Source organism: Eumetopias jubatus, unplaced genomic scaffold (assembly GCF_037043125.1).
Source record: "Eumetopias jubatus isolate StellerSeaLion01/CBP00866 unplaced genomic scaffold, mEumJub1_p1.0 scaffold_2, whole genome shotgun sequence".
Classification (NCBI taxonomy): domain Eukaryota; kingdom Metazoa; phylum Chordata; class Mammalia; order Carnivora; family Otariidae; genus Eumetopias; species Eumetopias jubatus.
The window spans coordinates 80,867,704-80,888,170 of NW_028274808.1; the positions used below are offsets into that span (position 1 = coordinate 80,867,704).

General features: G+C 40.6%; 1 protein-coding gene across 6 annotated transcripts in view; it reads left to right on the forward strand.

Moving 5' to 3' along the window:
• The window catches only part of SLC10A7 (solute carrier family 10 member 7), a 256,149-nt gene that overhangs the window by 188,687 nt on the left and 46,995 nt on the right, over nucleotides 1–20,467 (forward strand). For 4 of the 6 annotated variants that reach the window (XM_028125283.2, XM_028125288.2, XM_028125284.1 and 1 more), the window contains exon 7: nucleotides 18,020–18,103. The exons of the other annotated variants lie outside the window; for them this stretch is intronic. In XM_028125283.2, coding sequence (XP_027981084.1) covers nucleotides 18,020–18,103 — 84 coding nt within the window. The remainder of the gene's footprint in view (nucleotides 1–18,019; nucleotides 18,104–20,467) is intronic. 6 annotated transcript variants of the gene reach the window in all.

Here is a 20,467-nt window from a genome sequence, read left to right on the forward strand (position 1 = left end):
TCAAAGTTTAATGCTTCCTCTCTGAGCTAACTCACTATGCTGTCCCAATAGATTCCATGACATCATCACACAACATCAATAGATATGTCTGTGTTACATGACCTTACATCATATGCACGGTATATAACACTTTTTGTCTGTTAGGGTTGTCATGCATTTCACAAAGCAAGGTCATTGCTTTAAACACTTGAATTACCAGGCTTCATTTACTGAGTAGGACAGAAACCATAGCAACTTAAATTGAACACATTCTATAAAAGATGTAGTGTTTTCTTGTCAGCACCCCTGTTATGGGTTGAATTGTGTCCTCCCAAAAGATATGTTGAAGTTCTAACCCCTAGGACATCAGAATGTGACCTTATTTGAAAATAGGGTCATTGCAGATATAATTATTTAAGATGAAGTCATACTGCAGGGTGGGCCCTCAATCCAATACTGGTGTCCTTACAAGAAGAGGAGTCAGACCCAGAGGGAGAATGGCAGGTCGTGATGAGGCAGAGATTGGAGTGGTGCACAGACAAGCCGAGGAACACAAAGGCTTGCTGGCGGGTATCACGGCTTGAAGAGCCAAAGAGGGATTCTCTGCTACAGATTTCAGAGGGAGACTGGACTTGCTTGATTTCACACTACGGTTTCCAGAACTGTGAAACAATAAATTTCTGTTGTTTTAAGCCACCCAGTTTGTGGTATTTTTTAGAGAGGCTGAGGAAACTAATACAACCCCAGAAAATCAAATTGTCTCTTTAAAATTTCAATTTCCATTGAAAATGGAAATTTCTGGGCCCCTGGGTGGCTCAGTTGGTTAAGTGACTGCCTTCGGCTCAGGTCATGATCCTGGAGTCCTGGGATGGAGTCCCGCACCAGACTCCCCGCTCGGCGGGGAGTCTGCTTCTCCCTCTGACCCTCCCCCCTCTCATGCTCTCTCTGTCTCATTCTTTCTCTCTCAAATAAATCAATAAAATCTTTAAAAAAAGAAATGGAAATTTCTAAATGTTGAGGCGCAGCAGCTAGTAAAGGCCCTTTTTACTGATGGAATCTCAGTTCTCTGTATTTTTGACTCTCCTCAGAATGTCCCCCTTCACCATCTTGCTCCAAGTGAAACCTGTCCTCTGATTCATGTTTCTGCTGCAGGCGTCTTTCATATCACTGAGCCTTGAAATGGGGTAAGGTGTCTCTCCCTCACCTCATTACCAATTCCAGATCATTTCCCATGCCTTCTTCATAAAATATTCTCATTCCTTTGAAGGTTATGCCAGTATGCCTATATCACCTGCTACCACCTCTTGCTGCAATTATCAGTAGAACCCCAGGTCACTCTCTCTGAGTCCAGAAAATGTTAGCACCTTCCCATTGTCTTCTTTTTAATAGTATGCTTAGACTAATTCTTGGTGTTTTTTAATATTCACATAATTGATCCTCCTAATACCCTGGTCTCTAAATTCTTCACCTCTTCTCCAGTAAGAATGCCTTCCACTTCATCTCAGCCAGTCACCCCTATAGTCGCACACACCCTTGACTTTATTATTGCCAATAACAGCATCCTTCCATGCTCCCCTTTTCAACTGTCTTCTCTTACTGACAGCCCTATATTTGTGACCTATTCCCCCAATTAAAAATTCTTCAAACTTGCTAGAATGGCCAGTTTATTTATCTCACCACCTTAACAAAGCCTCTGACCCACTCTACCCTCACTCCCTTACCCTCACATCCCATCTTACCTAGCCTAGATCTCATGGTCCATCATTATAATTACTGTATCGTGTATGCCATCAACCACCTTACTCATCTCTTACTGCTTCATATTTGCATGGCTAAGTGCCAGGCCTGCTTGAATCCAGCTCTGTACCTTCCTGCATGTGTACCTGAACATGGCTGGAACACGCACTTGCGTGCTCACTGGTCTCATTTGAAATTCATGACAACTAACTTGCACCTGGTGATCCTACTGCCTTCCCCTAATTAATCCTTATTCCTACTCTCTAGAGAATCATTTCATACCTTCTCCTTGCTTCTCAAATCTCTGATGCCTCTTCTCTTTTTTCATCTAATCTAATGCAAAAAGAAAATTAGCCCATGAGGAAATTAGAAGTGATCAGAGAAATTTTATAAGATCCCACCTACCTGCATCTATATTCTTTGTCTTTTCTCCTGTTTCTATAGATAAACTGTATTTGCCCTCATCTAAGGCCAGTCCTTCCTGTTATCTCTTATTGCCTACTTAACAATATGATTCACACAGATTTCCCTCTTTCTCCTACATTATCAAATTTTCTATCTCTGCTGGATCATTTCTATTAACATATAAGTGTTCTGTAATATTACATATCTTAAAAATTAAATCTCACCTTATCCCACCTGCTATCCATTTCCATCCTCTGTTTTATAGCAAAATTACTCAAAAAAGTTATTTAAGCTTATTCATCACTCATTTAATAATAAGTATTGAGTTCTTCCTGTATGCTAGGCACTTTCTTCCAAGGATATAGCAGTGAGCAAAAAGATACATCTTTGCTCTTGTCGAGGTTTTATATACTAGTAGAAAGAAACAGCCAACAAATAGGTGAAAATATAATTGTATAAGATGAGTGATACATACTAAAGAGAAAAATAAAGAGAGGAGAGGAGTAAGAAGTGCCAGAATGGGGGCGCCTGGGTGGCTCAGTTGGTTAAGCGACTGCCTTCGGCTCAGGTCATGATCCTGGAGTCCCGGGATCGAGTCCCACATCGGGCTTCCTGCTCGGCAGGGAGTCTGCTTCTCCCTCTGACCCTCTTCCCTCTCGTGCTCTCTATCTCTCATTCTCTCTCTCTCTCTCAAATAAATAAATAAAATCTTTAAAAAAAAAAAAAAAAGTGCCAGAATGGGTTGGGAAAATTGCTGTTTTAAATAGGGCAGTCAAGGGTGGGACTCACTGAGAAAATAATATTTGAGCAAAGGCCTGGAGGAGATAAGGGAGACTTCTGATGCCTTCTGATGGTAGAGTGTTCCAGGTGGAAGGAACCGCAAGTGGAAAAGTCCTGAGAGTGTGCATGGTGTCCTTAAGGAGTAGCGAGCAGGCCAGTGTGGCTGGAATGCAGTGAGCAAGGAGGAGAGTAGATGGAGATGAAGCCAGAGTCATAGTAGGAGCCAAATGATGTAGGACCTTAAAGTCCTTTGTTAAGGACTTTGAATTTTAATTTGAGAGAGACAGGAAACCATTAGGAGAGTTTTGATAAGAGAATGGCATGTTCTGCCATACCTTTCCAAAGGATGATTCTGGATGCTGGGTTGAGAATAGATTGTTAGGAGATAATGGTGGAGACAGGAAGAGCAATTAGAAAGCTAGTGCAGCATCCTGGCAAGAGATGGTTTGGCTTGGACCAAGGTGGTTGAGTAAATCTGGTGGGAAGTAGTTGGAAGTAGAACTTGAAAGAATTGAAAGATTGAATAAAGGTTATGAGGGAACAGAAGAGTCAAGGATGATGAAGTCTGTGCAACTGGAAGGATGGAGTTACCATTTACTAAGATAGAGAAGACTGTACGGTTGAGCAGGTTAAAAGAACTCATAAGGAGTTCAGTATTGCACATATTTGGATAAAGATGTCTTTGAGACATCCAAGTAGAGAAGTCAAGTAAGCGGTTGACTATATGAGTCTGGAATTCAGGGGAGAGGTCTGGATAAGAGATACACGTTTGGGAGAGGTCAGCATAGAAATGGATTTGAAGTTAGATAGAAAGAGATTATTACCAAGAGAGAATAGAGAAGGAAAGATATCAGTGGACTGTCTTCTGGGACATCCTAATATTGAGAAGTCAGCAAAGACTATCAAGGATTTCCACTTTGCTTAGGAAGAACCCCAAAAGGTTTTGGTGTCCTAGAAGCTATTAGAGAATGTGTTTCAGAAAGGGGAGAGTGGTCAGCTACCTCAAATGGTAGTAATAGTTCAGATAAAATGAAGTCTGAGAATCAACCACTGGTTTTAACAAGATGGAGGTCACTGAGAACCCGAACAAGAGCTATTTCAGCAGAGTTGTGGAGGTTAATACCTAAAGTCAGTTCAAGAATGAATGAAAAAGAGTTAAAGACAGTGATAATCACTCACTCTTTGGAGGCATTCTGCTATAAAGGATGCAGAAAATGGGAGAGCAACAAAGTTAATGTAGGATCTATTTTTAAGTTGGGAAAATTATTAGGATATTTGTATTGATAGATTAATTCAGTTAGAGAAGAAACAATTCATACAGAAAAAAGAAGGGAAAATTTGTCAACCCATGTCCTTGAGTAGGAGAAAGAAGGTGAGCTCTAGTGCACAAAGGGAGAGTGTGGCCTCCTAAGCACAGATAGTTCATCCATCGTAATAGGAGGGAAACCATGGTATAAGGGCAAAGATGCAAGTAAATTCGTTCATGTAACTATAGGAACCTCTTATGATTGTATTTTCCCAGTGAAATGGCAAGTGAAGTTAGGGGTGGAGGACAAAAAAAGGCAAGAAGGTTTTGGAGATTTGTTGAAAGAGGCAAAGATAAGAAATAGTTCTGTGGGAGAGTGCATGGACTGGGCAAAGATAGTAAGATGCTCTAACAGCACCAAGAACCATCCTGGGTCTTTACACTTGGCATTGGCTCAAGCTGGATTTTTCCCCTCAGATATCCACATGGCTCTCTCCTTCACTTTCATCTCTGGTCTCCAATCAAATGTCATTTTAGGAGAGAATCCTTTCCTAACTACTTCAGGTGGAACAATATATCCTTTCTCCACCAATCTCTCCCCACCTACCATCCTTAATTGTTCCCTTTAGCATTTATTATCACATGATATTTTCATCATTTGTTAGTCTGTTTATTCTCTGTCTTCCCGACTAGAACATAAGCATCACAGAAGAGCAGAGACTTTATCTGTTTTGGTCACTGTTGTAACCCCAATGCCAAAAATAGTGCCAATCCATGGAAGCCACTCAAAAACATTTTTTGAATGGATGGTTGGTAAAGGAAAATGTTTCTGTATCCACAGCACTTCTGACACCAAATATGTGTGGTTTCCACTACCAAGCAATTCTCCAGTTTTCTGTGGGTACCAGGTGGGTGTCCTGCAGTTTTGACACTGCACAGAGTTAGCACAGACCCCACAGGTAAGGGGCTCAGTCCCACAAGTCTGCCCCCCATCTCCAGCACTAATGGCGAGTAGTGGATTTCCAGGGTACCCATACTTCTGTCTGACTTGGCTTCAACTCAGGGGATCCCATGACCTCTCTCCCCAGGTTCGATAATTTGCTATTATGGCTCAGAGAACCCAGGGAAACATTTACTTCCTATTACCAGTTTACTATAAATGATATTCTAAGGAATACCTGGAGTCCCAGGATCGAGCTGTGCATCGGGCTCCCTCCTTGATTCCTCCCCCTGGCTCATGTTTGTTATTTATCTCTCTCTCTCTTTCTCAAATAAATAAATAAAAATCTTAAAAAAAATTAAAAGAATACAGAATGCCAGATGCAGAGGTACATAGGGCAAGGTCTATAAGGGTCCCAAATGCAGGATCTTATATCCCCCATGCAGTTTAGGGTATACTAACCACCTGCATGTGGATCATTCCCCAGTCCAGGAACTCTCCAAATCCTCTGTGCCAGGAATTGCAGACAAAACCCAAATATTATAGTAAAAGATACTCCTATCACCCCTGTGACTCAGGAAGTTACAAAGTTTTGGAAGTTCTATGTCAAGATGAAGACCGAATATATTCTATTTCTTACTGTCTCATCTCAGATGGACAGATGAACGAATGCATCTGTCCAAAGAGCTGGCTTAGGACTACTTTAAGATTGGTATTTCCTTGTTACTTGCTCTACCTTTGGGCATTTGTTCCTTCATTATAAAGCCATTTTGAAGGCACTGGCTTCACTTTCCCTCACAGTCTGTGTGTAGAGAGGTAGCATGGTATGGTGAGAAGGCATAACATTTTGGTTCAGCCTGCAGCCATATTGTTGTGTAACAGTGGATTTTCCTTAATCCTTCTCAGCTTCAGTTTTTTCCTCTATAAAATGAGGATTATGATAAGATGAAATGAGTTAACTTATGTGAAAGCATGCTGTGAGCTATATAAAGAACCATGCAAGTGCTAATTATTTACATTTGACGCTTTAGAAAGGAAAATAGAAAATAATTCCAGGAAGGATGTCAAGATTCTGTAGAAATGCTTATCTGAGATGCAGCAACAGTCCAACTAGCCCAGCCCTTAATGGTGGGCTGAGCCTTAAAACTTAACCTTTAAGATTCTACAATCACTTATAGTCTATAATCTTATAATCTATATGTAAATAAATCCAGTGTTTACTGTGGCTGACTGTGAGAGCAGTAAAACTTTTCCTGAAATATCACCATTTGTTCCTAAGATTCAAAATGCTTTTACATATACTACCTCGATTTTCTTGATAATATACCACTGATACTGGCAGGGGCGGAAATTATTGTCTTTATGTTATCAGTAGATATGCACCAGTCCATGGAGTTCTATCGTAAGGATAAATTAAGCCTTGCCCAGCTTTAAAAACTGCACTTATACATTCATTACTTGGAATTCCATATTAATTTTCCTTACAAAGCAATGTTACAAGCGGTAAGCATCCACTAGATTTGAAGTTCTGCCAGGCCAGGAATCAGGCATGCCTTATTCATTACCTTATCGCCAATGCCAAATATTCAATAAATATTTGTTGGAAGGAGCGGAATAGAAAGGTGGGTGACTAGTGAATGATTAGAGTGGTTCAGATGATAAATGAATGGTTAGAAGGTTAGGGTCTCAGCCTGCTGCATAAAATCTTACCTTGTATTTACTATGAGAAAGAATTTACAGGTTTTTTTCAATAATATTAAGGAAAACATCCCTTCTTTTATTCAGTGTTTGAATGCCTACTGTGCACTGTGAATATCACAAAGATGAATCTGACATTGATCCTTCTCTCAGAGAATTTATGGTTTATTAGAGAAAATAGAATACATTCATAGATAATTAAAATCTAAGCCAGAAATTGTAAGTATCACAAGTATCAAAATATTTCAAAGGAGATTACTAAAATAGAAGACATTTCATTTAATAGAAGAAGTTGGGGGGCTGGTTTACAGAGAATTTTGTGCTGAAAGGAAACTTAATTTGAGGAAAAAGAGAAGGTTAGGAGGAAACTTCTGATGTTTCTCAAAGGATCTCCTGCTTACCTCAGAGTTTTTCATTTGCATGGCTCTGATTCTGTTATGTCTGACATCACTTCAAAAGTTGCCATGTCTTTCCTTTGATATGGTTGTTGCCCAGCCATTATTATAGTCTTTGTGCAACAGCCAATCGTAGAGAACGCTGAGGGAGAGAGATTTTAGAGCTGAACTGGAATGGAGTGTGGTAGTTAAGATGAAGAGGGCAGAGCATTGAGTTCAACACTTAGGCAGTGAGGTCAGCCCGTGGGGTTTGAAATCTGAGTAAACCGCACTGGGAAGGTCCATCGGGCAGTGTGAAGCTCCTGCTTCTGTGGACTCCTGCTCCCCTGAAGCCTTCTGAGCTACTACCCCACAGCATCTAACCAGCCCCATCTTGCTTACTCTGGGGGATGAAAGGAAACAGTGTGAACTTACTTCCTCTGAGAGTTAAGACAAAGGGCGGAGATAACAATGTTTATAGCATAGAATAGGTCCGTCTAATTCAATGCAATTGTGAGCTGAAGAAGTCGTATATTAGAGACCATGTTCATGGTATCAAATTTCATAAATCTGTGGACCACCAATATATTTAAATAAGTTTATGCTTGGCAGGGTAAGGTCAATAACACTTTGAGCTTGTGCTATTCAAACGACAGATCAAGGCCTTGCTTCCACCCTAGCCATAAAGGTCATTGAACATCAAGGCATCTGGAAACATGCAGGGTCCAAACTTTGACCACTGCTGATAGTCATGTCCTCAGGGTCATAGATCAGACCATCTTCATATATGGGGATGATCACATCAATACCTTAGGATATTTGATAAACATTCACCTCCACACTTACCCATTCAGCAGCATGTAAGCACTCCTTAAGTGAGAGCACCACTAGCTCTGCTATGCTATCACTTGATTGGTTATGACTTGACTTCTTAGGAACCCAGCCTATCTTCAAGAAGGTATTTATAAGGCATTATAATAATTAGACATATATACACACACACACCCAAGCACGGATGTACACTCATATGCACGCACACCAGGCTGTTTCTGGACAAACTCTGTGTTCCATTGGTGTGACTGTCTCTTCTGTTACTTTCCATTTCAGTGGTTCTTAAATTCAATAGGCTTGAATTCCCACCATACTGTATAAGAAACCTTGTTTTTCAGGGAGGAGAGGGGGAAGTGGGAGGAGAGGGGGAAGTGGGTGGAGAGGTAGAATAATTTTTATCAAGTAGCTATAATATGTACTTTATAGGTAATCCCACGACTCCCTTTAGATATATTATCCTCACTTTGTATGAGAAAACTTAGACTCAAAGAGGTTTAATAACTCACTGGAGGCTGTGCAACTAGTAAAGAACACAAGGGACTTTCAGCCAGGCTCTGTGTCCCCTTCAATGTTCCTTTCCAAGTTATGCTTTCAAAGCATGCCTCTTAGGAGACACAGTTTATTTTAAGACAGATGACCAGCACTCAATTATTATTTCTTGACCATGGATATTGTAGGTAACATAGGGAAGACAAAAAAGAAAAAGGCATAATTCTTGTCTTGAAGAAACTTAAGGCTTACTTGGGTAAACAAGAACAAAGAACACGGGAGGAATTTAGAGGAAAAAATTCACTGCTAACCTACACGGTTCAGACTACATGGTTCAAGAGTTCATGTTAGAGAGAAAGCCAGGGTGGGGGAGAGAGCTCAGTGGCAGCTTTCGAGGCTACAATCATCATTAGTTTCCCTAGTAATTGGCCATCTGTGATAGAAAATTATTGCACTTTTAATCCCATCAATATAAACAGAAACAATGAATACAGCCATTAGTGTCATGTACAATACTCTGATTATTTTTTATAATATGTTCCCAATGATAGTTGCATAACTGATGGTCACACACGTGTGTGATGTACAAAGTGGTAAAACAGAAAGCACTTAAAGAGAAACTAGCCATTTGACTGCCCCAGTTGCTTCACACTGAACCAGTCTCTCCACCGTGTGCCCAAGAGCATTCCTAAAGCCAGCGAAGACAAATCGCCTCCTCTTCAACATGAGAGTAGCTTATCTTTGGGCTGATGTGACTATCTCTTCTGTTACTTTCCATTTCAGTGGTTCTTAAATTCAATAGGCTTGAATTCCCACCATACTGTATAAGAAACCTTGTTTTTCAGGGAGGAGAGGGGGAAGTGGGAGGAGAGGTAGAATAATTTTTATCAAGTAGCTATGATATGTACTTTATAGGTAATCCCATGACTCCCTTTAGACATATTATCCTCACTTTGTATGAGAAATCACTCAGAAATGGTTCTCACACAGAGAGAATTTCATAAAGCAAAATAATGTGTGGAGTCTTTTGTAAGTGGTCATGCCAAGACTCCCTCTAGATCTTACTGCACCATAGTGGGTGAGGGGGAGCACCTCGTAAGCCATTTTCAAATGCTCCAGAGGTGACACTGATAAACCCCTTCTCCCTTTTCAGGACCCCTGACCCAGAGAGGCCAACGCCACTGCTGGTCTGGGACTTCTCAGACTTAACTCAAGGGGGCAGTGACGCTGGATGAAAGCCAGGCTTTTGCTTTGCTCCTTGGTTCCCTCCCCAGCACCACCTGCTGCTCCTGGTGCTCCCTGAGCAGGTAGGGTCTGGCCAGAGCGAAAAGGACACTCCTTCCTTATGCCACTCTTGTCCTTTGGCCCCCAGGCTTAGAGCACTCTTCTGGGGGAACTTAAATGTTTGCTCCACTTAAGGGACTGTTTGGCAACAGTAGACTCTTCGGGTCCCGAACCAGATTGACGGGACCAAATTCTGTGGTCAGGGAATTAGAAGCAAGGTTTGTTCCTAGATACCTCTGAGTATCTCTCTTTCCAGCCCTCCGTGTCCTGGAAGCCCATCTCCCCACAGCTTTTCTCTTCGGGTTATGATAAGCCAATTTATAGATCATTTGGGCACATTCCACTAAATATCCTGTGTGGTCTGAGTAACCAGAATTTACAATTGCACATAGTTTGCATCAGTTATTGGAAGGTAATCTTGTGTTTTAAATTAGCATATCACAAAAGGAAATGTTTTACATAATTTTTTATCTTTAAAAAATTATTAAAAGTCTATTTTGTTCGTTACCTCTCAAAGAAAGAAAAATACCATGCATCTAGATATAAAAAGGTTCATTTCCTCTACTAAGTATATACCTTCCATACAGTAACCCAATTTTAGTTTTATACATGCAGCTGAATCGATATGGGTGTTTAACAATCATTTTAATTTTGATAAAAATCGTAGTCATTTTTACATTGAGCCTGTCAGCTGGTGTACATTTAAGTCATTGATTTTGTGTAAGTAATCAATGTAGTTTGCATGTTTCCCTGTGAGAGAAGGGGCAGCAGGAATGAAAGAAAAGCTGAACTGTAGTTTCTAGGGAAAGATGGAAATCTAGAAGGATTTTGGGAATCGGGGCCTGGGGACACTTTCCCTTATTCTGTCTGAATGCTTGTCTTTGTGACAGGAAATAGACAGGTGTTTGTGAATGTGTCTGTGTAGGGGTAGAAGAAAGTTTGAGCCAGTAGTAAGTGAGCCCCCTCCTTTTTCCCCCTCCCCAGGGCTGGGCTCTGCGGGCCACGGGGGAGGATGGAAATTGGGCAGGAAGTGAACAAATCCTGCTCTGTATCTGAAGCAGCTTCTTCCTGATTTTCTCACAGAAGAGATTTACCATTCATCACTCTACAGTATAAACTGTAAATATCTGTTCTTATATTTTTCCTGAATGTGGCACTAATGAAAGCAAAGACCAATCACCAAGGGTGAATTATTTAATACAATAATGTTTTAATAGCTGAGAAGAGACGCGAATAGTAGAGACGCCTGTGGCTAATGGATTTCCCTGGTAGGAGATAAAAAGGCTGATTATACAGCAGAGCAAGCAAAGACCTGGTGCATTAATGACAATTTACAGGTCAGCTCACTTACAGAAGTGATTTAAAACACACCATCTGTTTTCTAACTGTCGGTTGATAACTATGATTTTACAGACAGTCAGCATCTCCATCAAGAAGTGTTACTTATTTGTCTTTCTGAGTCTTGGTCAACCCTATAATATTTTACCTGCTGGACCCCCAGATTCTTTCCAAATCAAACAGTTTCTAAACTGAATGGATTGCTAACAGTCAGTTCTGCTTCTATTCAGCCGTTTTCTACCAGGTTAGAAAATTAAGTCCCAGTGCCCTATGACATCCATTGTATGTATTGGATTAACTCTTTCTGATGCGTTTACTCTGGTACTGGCTAGGTATCATCCTTGACAGACAATAATTTTCTGTGTTCTGTGGCTCAGATCTGGAACCCCACTTGAGAAAGGCTGCATCAACTACTACTTAACAAATTTCTCCCTACCCCTCCTTTTTCTTTCTCCTCCTCTTCTTGCTTCTGCCTGCCTTCCAGTTCCCCATCTCCCATTTACATTCAGGCACCATACACACACACACACACACACACACTCTCTCTCTCTCTCTCTCTCTCTATCTCTCTTCCTCTCTCTCTCCTTCTCTTGCTCTCACATAGGCAAGAAAGGGGGAGCCCAGCTTTGGCTTCCATTCTGCCCCCTTCTCCATTTCACTGCTCTGTACCTTTGTAATGATATGCAGTAGAGTGTAAAAATTAAGTATGAGGGCTGTGAAGTGACTCTTCCAGGTTTAGATCCTGGCTCTGTCATTCTCTAGCTAGTGACCTTGTCCAACTGTTCTGTGCCGCTGTTGCCATATATGAAAATACGGGTACTAGAAAGACCTACCTGAAGGAGTTGCTGCGAGGATTAAATTATTTGACACACGTTAAGCATTTAGAGCAGTGTCTGGCACATAGAGAGTACACAATAAAAGTTGTCATTATTGTAATTATAGGAGATGGTTGGGAGGCCAGGCAACTGATCCTTTCCTAGGGTCTGTAAATTAAGCAGGGCTTTTTAACTTACTTGTAAGTTGGAAGGATAGAAAGAAAAGAAAACTTTGTCAGGCCTCTTTTTCTACCTATGCATTGTAGACATTCATTAATTGAACTCACAGTTGTTGAATACCTAGAATGTATTGGATGAGTGATTCTCAAAGGGTGAACCCTAGCTCAGCAGCGTCAATGGTGTCATATTAGAAATGCAAATTCTCGGGGCGACTGGGTGGTTCAGTCGTGTTAAGCGTCTGCCTTTGGCTTAGGTCATGACCCCAGGGTCCTGGGATGGAGCCCCGCATCAGGCTCCCTGCTCCGCGGGGAACCTGCTTCTCCCTCTCCCACTCCCCCTGCTTGTGTTCCTGCTCTCGCTGTCTCTCTCTCTGTCAAATAAATTTAAAAATCTTAAAAAAAAAAAAAAGAAGTGCAAATTCTTGACATCCTCCCGATCCTTCTCTGAAGGTGGGACCAAGCAGTCTGTGTTTTAAGAAGCCCTGCAGATGTTTCTGGTGTGCTAAAGTTTGAGAAACACTGCCCTAGATGTAAAATGCAGTTAATCTGCTGGGCATTGGGAATATAGACATGAATAAGACTCTGTCCCTGACCTTCTGGAACATATAGTTTACTGAGAGACAGATTTGTACACAAGAGCAACCAAGGATTTTGAGAGGAACGGTAGAAATGCAGAGCCACAATAGAAGCCAAGTCTGAATTTCAGGAGGAGGGTTTGGAAAGAATTTCTAAAGCGATCGTTGAACTAACTCTTAGACAAAGACTAGAACTTTTCCAGGTATAAGTGGGGGGAAAGCGTTCTATGGAAAGGAACACATATGCACTTGGTGACGGGTGGACATGCACACACACCTCAACTTTTTTTTTTTAATCTTTAAAAAAATTGTTTTGAGAGAGAAAGAGAGAGAGCTCGAGCAGGGGGAAGAGGGGGAGAGGGAGAGAGAGAACCCCAAGCAGGCTCCATGCTCAGCACAGAGCCTGACACGGGTCAGTCTCACGACCCTGAGATCATGACCTGAGCGGAAATCAAGAGTCAGACGCTTAACTGACTGAGCCACCCAGGCGCCCCCACACCTCAACTTTTAAAAAGCAACTCCTGGAGAGGAGGGGTTTTGTGTTTTGTTTGTTCGCTGTTGGATTCCCAATGCCTAAAACATGCTCCTGGCTCACAGGAAGCACCGGTAACAATTTGAATGATTAAACACAAAGGTCCTAAGTCTCCACATATTTAATTTCACTGAAACTTTTCTTCTCAGCATGATATTAAAACAAACAGACCTAATTGTGAGTTCTGTGCTTTAAAGCATCATATTCCTCAAAGAAATTAGCCAGTGACCAGATTGTTCATTTAACACAGTGTATCTTAAAATATGGGTTTGGCAATATGAGACTGTCCCCTTTAAATCTGCCAGGATAGCTCAATGAAGCCCAGAGCCCTGGATTGATACATACTTATCCCAAACCTGCAACTCTATCCAAAGGTACAAATTATTGATGCTTCTTATAAGCACATTGGTCTTTACAATAGAAACCCTGACAGGTTCTTCATTAAAATGTGAAGAACCAAATGTCCCAGGCAGCATATTTCCTTCTGCTTTAGCTAAAATCAACTCTGCATACAAAATGATCAGGTTTGGTACTTTTCTGGTCATGTTCTCATATGTCACCCTATGCCAGATGCTTGCTCTTCTTTATTCTGGATGCCAAGGCATACTTCATAGCGTCAGATACTTCCCCAAGGGTATCTCTGCATCTTCGCACTGACCACACCGACAGGTCTGGTTGTTGATTGAAAAGAAAGGACTTAATGCCAAATTAGACCTCAGAACTGAGATTTCCTTCCTTTCAGAGCCACCTCTAAGGGAGCCATCCTACAGGATTTCCTTCCCACCATCACCGCACACCTAGTCTGGTGTCATGTACCCTGTTAATTATATCCCTGGCCAGCTTGCTCTGGCCTCTGATCTGATAAAGCGGGGGGCTCCTCTAACCCATGTTCCTAATCAAGTGGACCAGAGATCATAGGCGTTTTAGAGAACAAAGGGACTTTGGAGATCACTTCTAGGAACACAAGCCTTCTAAACATTGAACATGCAGTAAAATAAGATAAAAACACAGAGGGAGGCAAACCGTCAGAGACTCTTTTTTTTTTTTTTTTAAGATTTTTTATTTATTTATTTGAGAGAGAGAGAATGAGAGATAGAAAGCACGAGAGGGAAGAGGGTCAGAGGGAGAAGCAGACTCCCCTCCGAGCAGGGAGCCCGATGGAGCCTGATGCGGGACTCGATCCCGGGACTCCAGGATCATGACCTGAGCCGAAGGCAGTCGCTTAACCAACTGAGCCACCCAGGCGCGTCAGAGACTCTTAACTCTAGGGAACAAAGTGAGGGTTGCTGGGGAGGGGTTGGGGTAATTGGGTGATGGGCATTAAGGAGAGCACTTGATGTAATGAGTGCTGGGTGTTATATGCAACTGAGGAATCACCAAATTCTGCCCCTGTAACTAATAATACGCTGTATGTTAACTAAATTGAATTTAAATAAAAATTTTAAAAAAACATTGAACATGCAAATGGTCTATTGTGTGATGGATGGAGAAGTTAAAATAGATAAAAATTTTAAAACCAAAGTTGACATGAATTTTCCTTTACTTCTCTTATCCCCAAATGCAATCTTTTAGATAGACTTGGGATTAAAAATAGCTCCCAAATTAACTTAATAAATGATGTTTTAACTTTTCTATTTGATCTCTGGCGTTATTGCTCTTCAACAATACTTTTTGGTTAAACAACCAAGCCTTCCAGTGTAGGAGAACTACTATCACAGAGTAGATTTGGCTAAAGAGTTGCCTAAATATGTTTGAGAAGCAAGGCCAATTTCACATCATAGTGCAAATATCAGAGGTGTTAATTACAAGTCATTTCTCCCTGGACCTCAGTTTTCACATCTTTAAAAAGAGGGAATGGGACTCCAAATCTCTTCCAGGGTTAGGACTCTATTCAGTTTTAGGTCTTCCCCTCCAGAGCAGCTTTAAGGAGCTAGGGAAGGGCTATGGAGGAGAACTGAGGGCACAGAACATGCATAGTCACCCTCACTCTGCTTCTTACACACACGGGCGCGCACACACACATATCCTTTACGTGCTTCTCATCATGTTTAGATGCCTTTTGTTTCTAGGTGCATATTAGAATTAATTGTGTTGCTAGTGATAAACAAGCAGTGAAAAAATAATACCAAGTGACTGTATAACACCACCTGAATGTAAGAGGATTTTTTATAAAAGATTTTGTTTATTTATTTGAGAGGGAGAGAGAGAGAGCACGAGCAGGGGGGCAGAGGGAGAGGGAGAAGCAGACTCCCCACTGAGCAAGGAGCCCAATGTAGGACTCAATCCCAGGACCCTGGGATCATGACGTGAGCCAAAGGCAGATGCTCAACCACCTGAGCCACCCAGGCACCCCCTAAGAGGTTTTTAAAATATACTTCAGTTTTGTATTTTTGTAACTTTAGAAAAAAGTAGGGATACGATTTTGAATAAGAGTTTGGCACATTTTAGCTCAGTATATGTACAAATTACTTCATTTGTTCATTGTGCCCAGCCTTATTATCTGCAAACTTATTCTCTCTGCCAGGTGTTAGGTTAAACATTGGGCTTACAGAGGGACTATAGCTTGATATGGTTATTCATTAAAACGTCTTAAAGACACATTAAATAACAGTAGAGTTGAGATAGAAAGGGGAACAGAGGGGCACCTGGGTGGCCCCTCTGCCCCCCTGCTTGTGCTCTCTCTCGGTCTCTCTCTCTGTCAAATAAATAAAATCTTTAAAAAGGAGGCGGGGGAGGGGGACAGAAATATGTGAGATTACCCATGAGATTCCAGAAAGGAATTGACAGCTTTTACTTGAAGGTTATCACCCGGAATCCTCTTGCCTCTCTCCAAAACATTGTGAACCTTTTGGATTGAGCATTGAGCTGAACGTTTTTGAATTTGAAAACTTTATCTTTCTATTCATTTGTGCCTCGATTTCTCTGTAAAATATGCATTTTAAAATTTTTAGTTCTTACCTCAGGAGCATCCTTAGGGTTACTGTTTGTGGAAAGAAACATATATTTGTTAAACGCCTTACACTTCAAAGACATTGTTGTTCTAAAATAGGGTGTGATTATTAGCTTTTAATACTTTGGCTTTGCATAAAAAGAAACATCTAACAACCATGTAGCATTTAACACACCAGGAATCCTATGTGTTCACATTTCTGTTCACAGTTTCGCTTTTTCTGTTTGTCTTTCTTCATTTCTTTAGTTTATATTGGTTATGGAGCAAAAAGGTGGAGGCTACAATTTTTATGAGTTAAACTCACAGCCAGTGGTCAGTGCTAAAGCTAGTATGAAGTGAATGCAAGCCACTGAGGGGGAGGACATACATTCTTGGCATCTTGAGTGCATGTAGATGCACTGAGGGGCTGAGGCTAGGGCTGAGGATGGGGGCAGAACTTTATAAAATACATCAGGGTGTAGAAAAGATTTTGGTAAGCTGGCTCATGCAGGAATTGGAAATCAGTGAAAACACTGATCCCACATCATTTCATTCTGAACTATTGACTTCACTTATCTAAAGATTTCATTTGTTTTATTTAACATTCAGTGCCCTCCGTCACCACTCCCTTCAGGTCTTTCACAAATTGTCTTCCAAAAGGTACTTCCAAGTTTAATTAAACTTAGGTAAATATGAAAATTGAGGTTTGGTCTGCAGGGGAAGGGTGCAAGTTAAGTTTCAAGTTCTAGGGAGATCATTACTGATGACTTGGAAGAACCTGACTGCAAAAGGGACTCATAAAAGAGATAAACATCTCTGGAGCAGGCTATTGCTTGTCCAGAGAGGTTTGAAAACCAGAAGGAGGTTTTGAAAGCCATTAACAAGTTAATAGGAAACCTGCATTTCTTGGTGGTTGAGACTAACTTGAGTGTGGGGCTGTGTTTATAGGCAAACACTACCTGTGCTCCCAGCAGTAGAATCTTTATGAAGCTGAGATTGCAATTGTTAGTGAAAACGAACCAAAAAATGAGGAGGGAGGAAAAAATAGGAATTATGAGCAGTGTCAAAACATACACATTTAGAAGAGATATATTGATTGACATTTTAGGTTGAAAAATAATGATGTTTCAGGAATTCCCATTTCCTAGATTTTGTGTATGAATAAATTTTAAAGGTATATGAGATTCATTGCCTTTGTTGTGATGGAGTAGAAGAGTTAGAAACTATTTCATTTGCGTAAATGAAAATATGATCTTGAGAAGACAATGATGAGACACCCTTGTTTGTTTTAGGGATCTGCAGACAGGACAAAGAGAAAAGCACACAAACTATGAGTATAGGTGAAATATCACGCCATATGATTATGAACAGTATGAACACAGAATAAATAACTTTACTAGCAGAAATGTAGTTAATAATAAGCAATGTAAGTTAATTGCAAAGCCATAGTTATCATTTTTCCTCAATGGTAGTTCCCCATAAAAATTAAGTGATAAAGTACCTTAGTCTATTTGGTGCTAAATTTATTTATTTATTTAAAGATTTTATCTATCTATGTGAGAGAGAGAGAATGAGAGACAGAGAGCATGAGAGGGAAGAGGGTCAGAGGGAGAAGAAGACTCCCTGCCAAGCAGGGAGCCCGACGCGGGACTCGATCCCGGGACTCCAGGATCATGACCTGAGCCGAAGGCAGGTGCTTAACCGACTGAGCCACCCAGGTGCCCTGGTGCTAAATTTAGAAAAAAAGTAACTTCACTTGGTCTTTGTATATAGCTACCAAGTTTTTGGTGCCTGTGAGAGAATTCATGTATAGTATCATTTAATTAACAGCAATATTTGATAACTGACTCAGAGTAATTCTAACTCCTCTTACCTTCTTGCTTTGCAGCTTGGCTCGTCCTCTTCTGTGCCTTTTACATCTATTTTTTCTCAGCTTTTTATGACTGTTGTGGTTCCTCTCATTATTGGACAGGTAAGGTCTCCAATTTTATCTGCTGTTTTGTTTTTTTTTTTTCTTTTGTGAGTCAAATTGTGAATTCCGATATAATGTCAGGACAATTGAGAGAAAAGATAGAGAAAAAGACATTTAAAAGAAAACATAAAAGACTGTGAAACACCAGGTTTCATCCATCACCATAGTCCCACCTTTTTATTTTTTGATTTCATATCAATCTGCTTTGCAGATAGCTTTACATGGGGATGCCTGCATAGAATCTTGATTTTTTTAATTTATTATCTGTACTTCGTGGCCATGTCGGTAGCTTAAAAAAAATACCTAGCAAATCATTTCCTTATTCTGTTCCTTCTGATAAAGTCTCAGCATTATGACTGTTGTTGGGAACAAGCATCTAGCTGGCTGGCTTCTTCATGGACCCCTTCAGTAGCTGTGATCATATTTGTGATCATGTCATTAATAAAATGAACACTTAATTCTATTAGCTCTTAAAATTAGATCTTAGAAAATTTAGTTTCCTTTATCATTCTTATTGAATTAGACTAATGGGAGAAATTCTTATATTTAACTTCTTATAGCAAGTTAATAAGCACATAATTGAATTATAACATACAAATGTAAAAACACAGGGACGGGGCACAGAATTGTGCTGCTAAGTTGAGTGAGTCTTAGGGAAATAGTGTATCAGGACGGTTGAGAGCACGGATGTTGGTTAAGGAGCAACGAGACTCTAGTTCTGAGTTTACCTTTTGTTTGCTGTGTGACTTTGGGCAAGTCATTTGATCTCCTTAGCTCCAGGGTTATAATTTACCAAATTGTATAGTGATAGCACCTATCTCAGAGAGGAGTTGTGAAGATTAATTTAAATGTGGATGCAGATGAAGTTTTTGTCATCACAGAGCCTGCCACAGGTAAGTGCTCTATAGTGTCTATCATCATCATTTTCAAATTCCCTGTAAATACTAAATGAGAAGCAACTCTTTGAAATAGTAAATAGGAAAAAAATTATGTCTATGTACATATTACAGGTATATACATATAATATTTACACACCGTCTTAGGCTTGGTCCTCTGGGAAAGAGAGTGTGAGAGGTTTCTGTGCAGGAAGTTTCCTCGAGGAGTGCCCTTGGGGTGAACACCTTTGGGAAAGTAAGAAAAGTAGGATGGGGAGAAGGTACAGGACAGCGTAGTTCCAGCAAAGGCTTCTACCTGCGCTGACCCCTCAGAGTCATCCCACCGAAGACCAGAGTCTTGCAGACTCTTGCACTGACCTCCCCGTGAGAGGTATGATCTTGGGAGAGTCTGCTGTCTTAGTAGCAATTCCCAGAGAGGAACACAACCGGGGTCTCTGGGACAACCAACATGCCCGGCAGATGTGGGACTGAACACCTCATTGCAGGTGGCACGCCACGGCATCCGCTACATGTCTCCCACTTTTTTTTTTTATTTTAATGTTATCCTTAGAAAACGGACTAAATTTAGGATAAGAGGGAAGGATTTAAAGGTACTCAAAGAATACCATTTAATTAAATGTACAACGATACTTGGAAAAATACTTCCCCCACAGTGCTGCTCACATCAGGTGTTCTGGCTAAACATTATGTCCCTTGCCTCTCTAACCTCTTTGCCACTTTCCTACACTCTCGCCTCCCTGGCTTTTTTCAATTCCTGCTTAATTTTTCTGTTTAGAGTATCTTTCCATCTACCCTCCCACCCCAACTCATTGTTCATGTGACTCTTTAATTTATACCTTCTTTGAACCACCTATCTAAAGTATGTTTCCCTGGTTGTTCTTTATTGTAGCACCTTGATTCCTTTCTTGGCCTTTGCTACAATGTATACTTATCTTTTGCTTGCTTGTGACCTGTTTGTCTCCCCCATTAGACTGTAAGCTTCACGAGTACAGGAACCATATTTGTTTTGTTTACCATTACATAACCAGGTGATAGGCACCCAATAATAATGTATGGAATGGGTGAGTGAGGGAATGAATGGGTGAGTTCTATATCAGTAAGGGAAATGCTGTCTTACGGAGGCATAACAGAACCTACCTGCCCTTCTCAGCTCTAGACGGTTTAAGCTGTGGTTACTATTAGTTTAAACCCATACTTATTTTCTTAGTTCTGAAAATAATTCCATATAACTGAAGGCTCACACATTCTTTTCTTAGTGTACCTTGGAAATATCTCTGTTGATAATAAATGTTTGGCTTCAAACATAGTGGACAAAAAAAAATACCTTTAGCTAAACTATTCAATGATATATATACATATTTTTATATATAATTATATGTACACTTAGTTACAAATACAGTTACATAATTTATGTAATTAAGAATATATATCCAGAGAGAATAATGAATTGTTAGATTGCTCATCATTG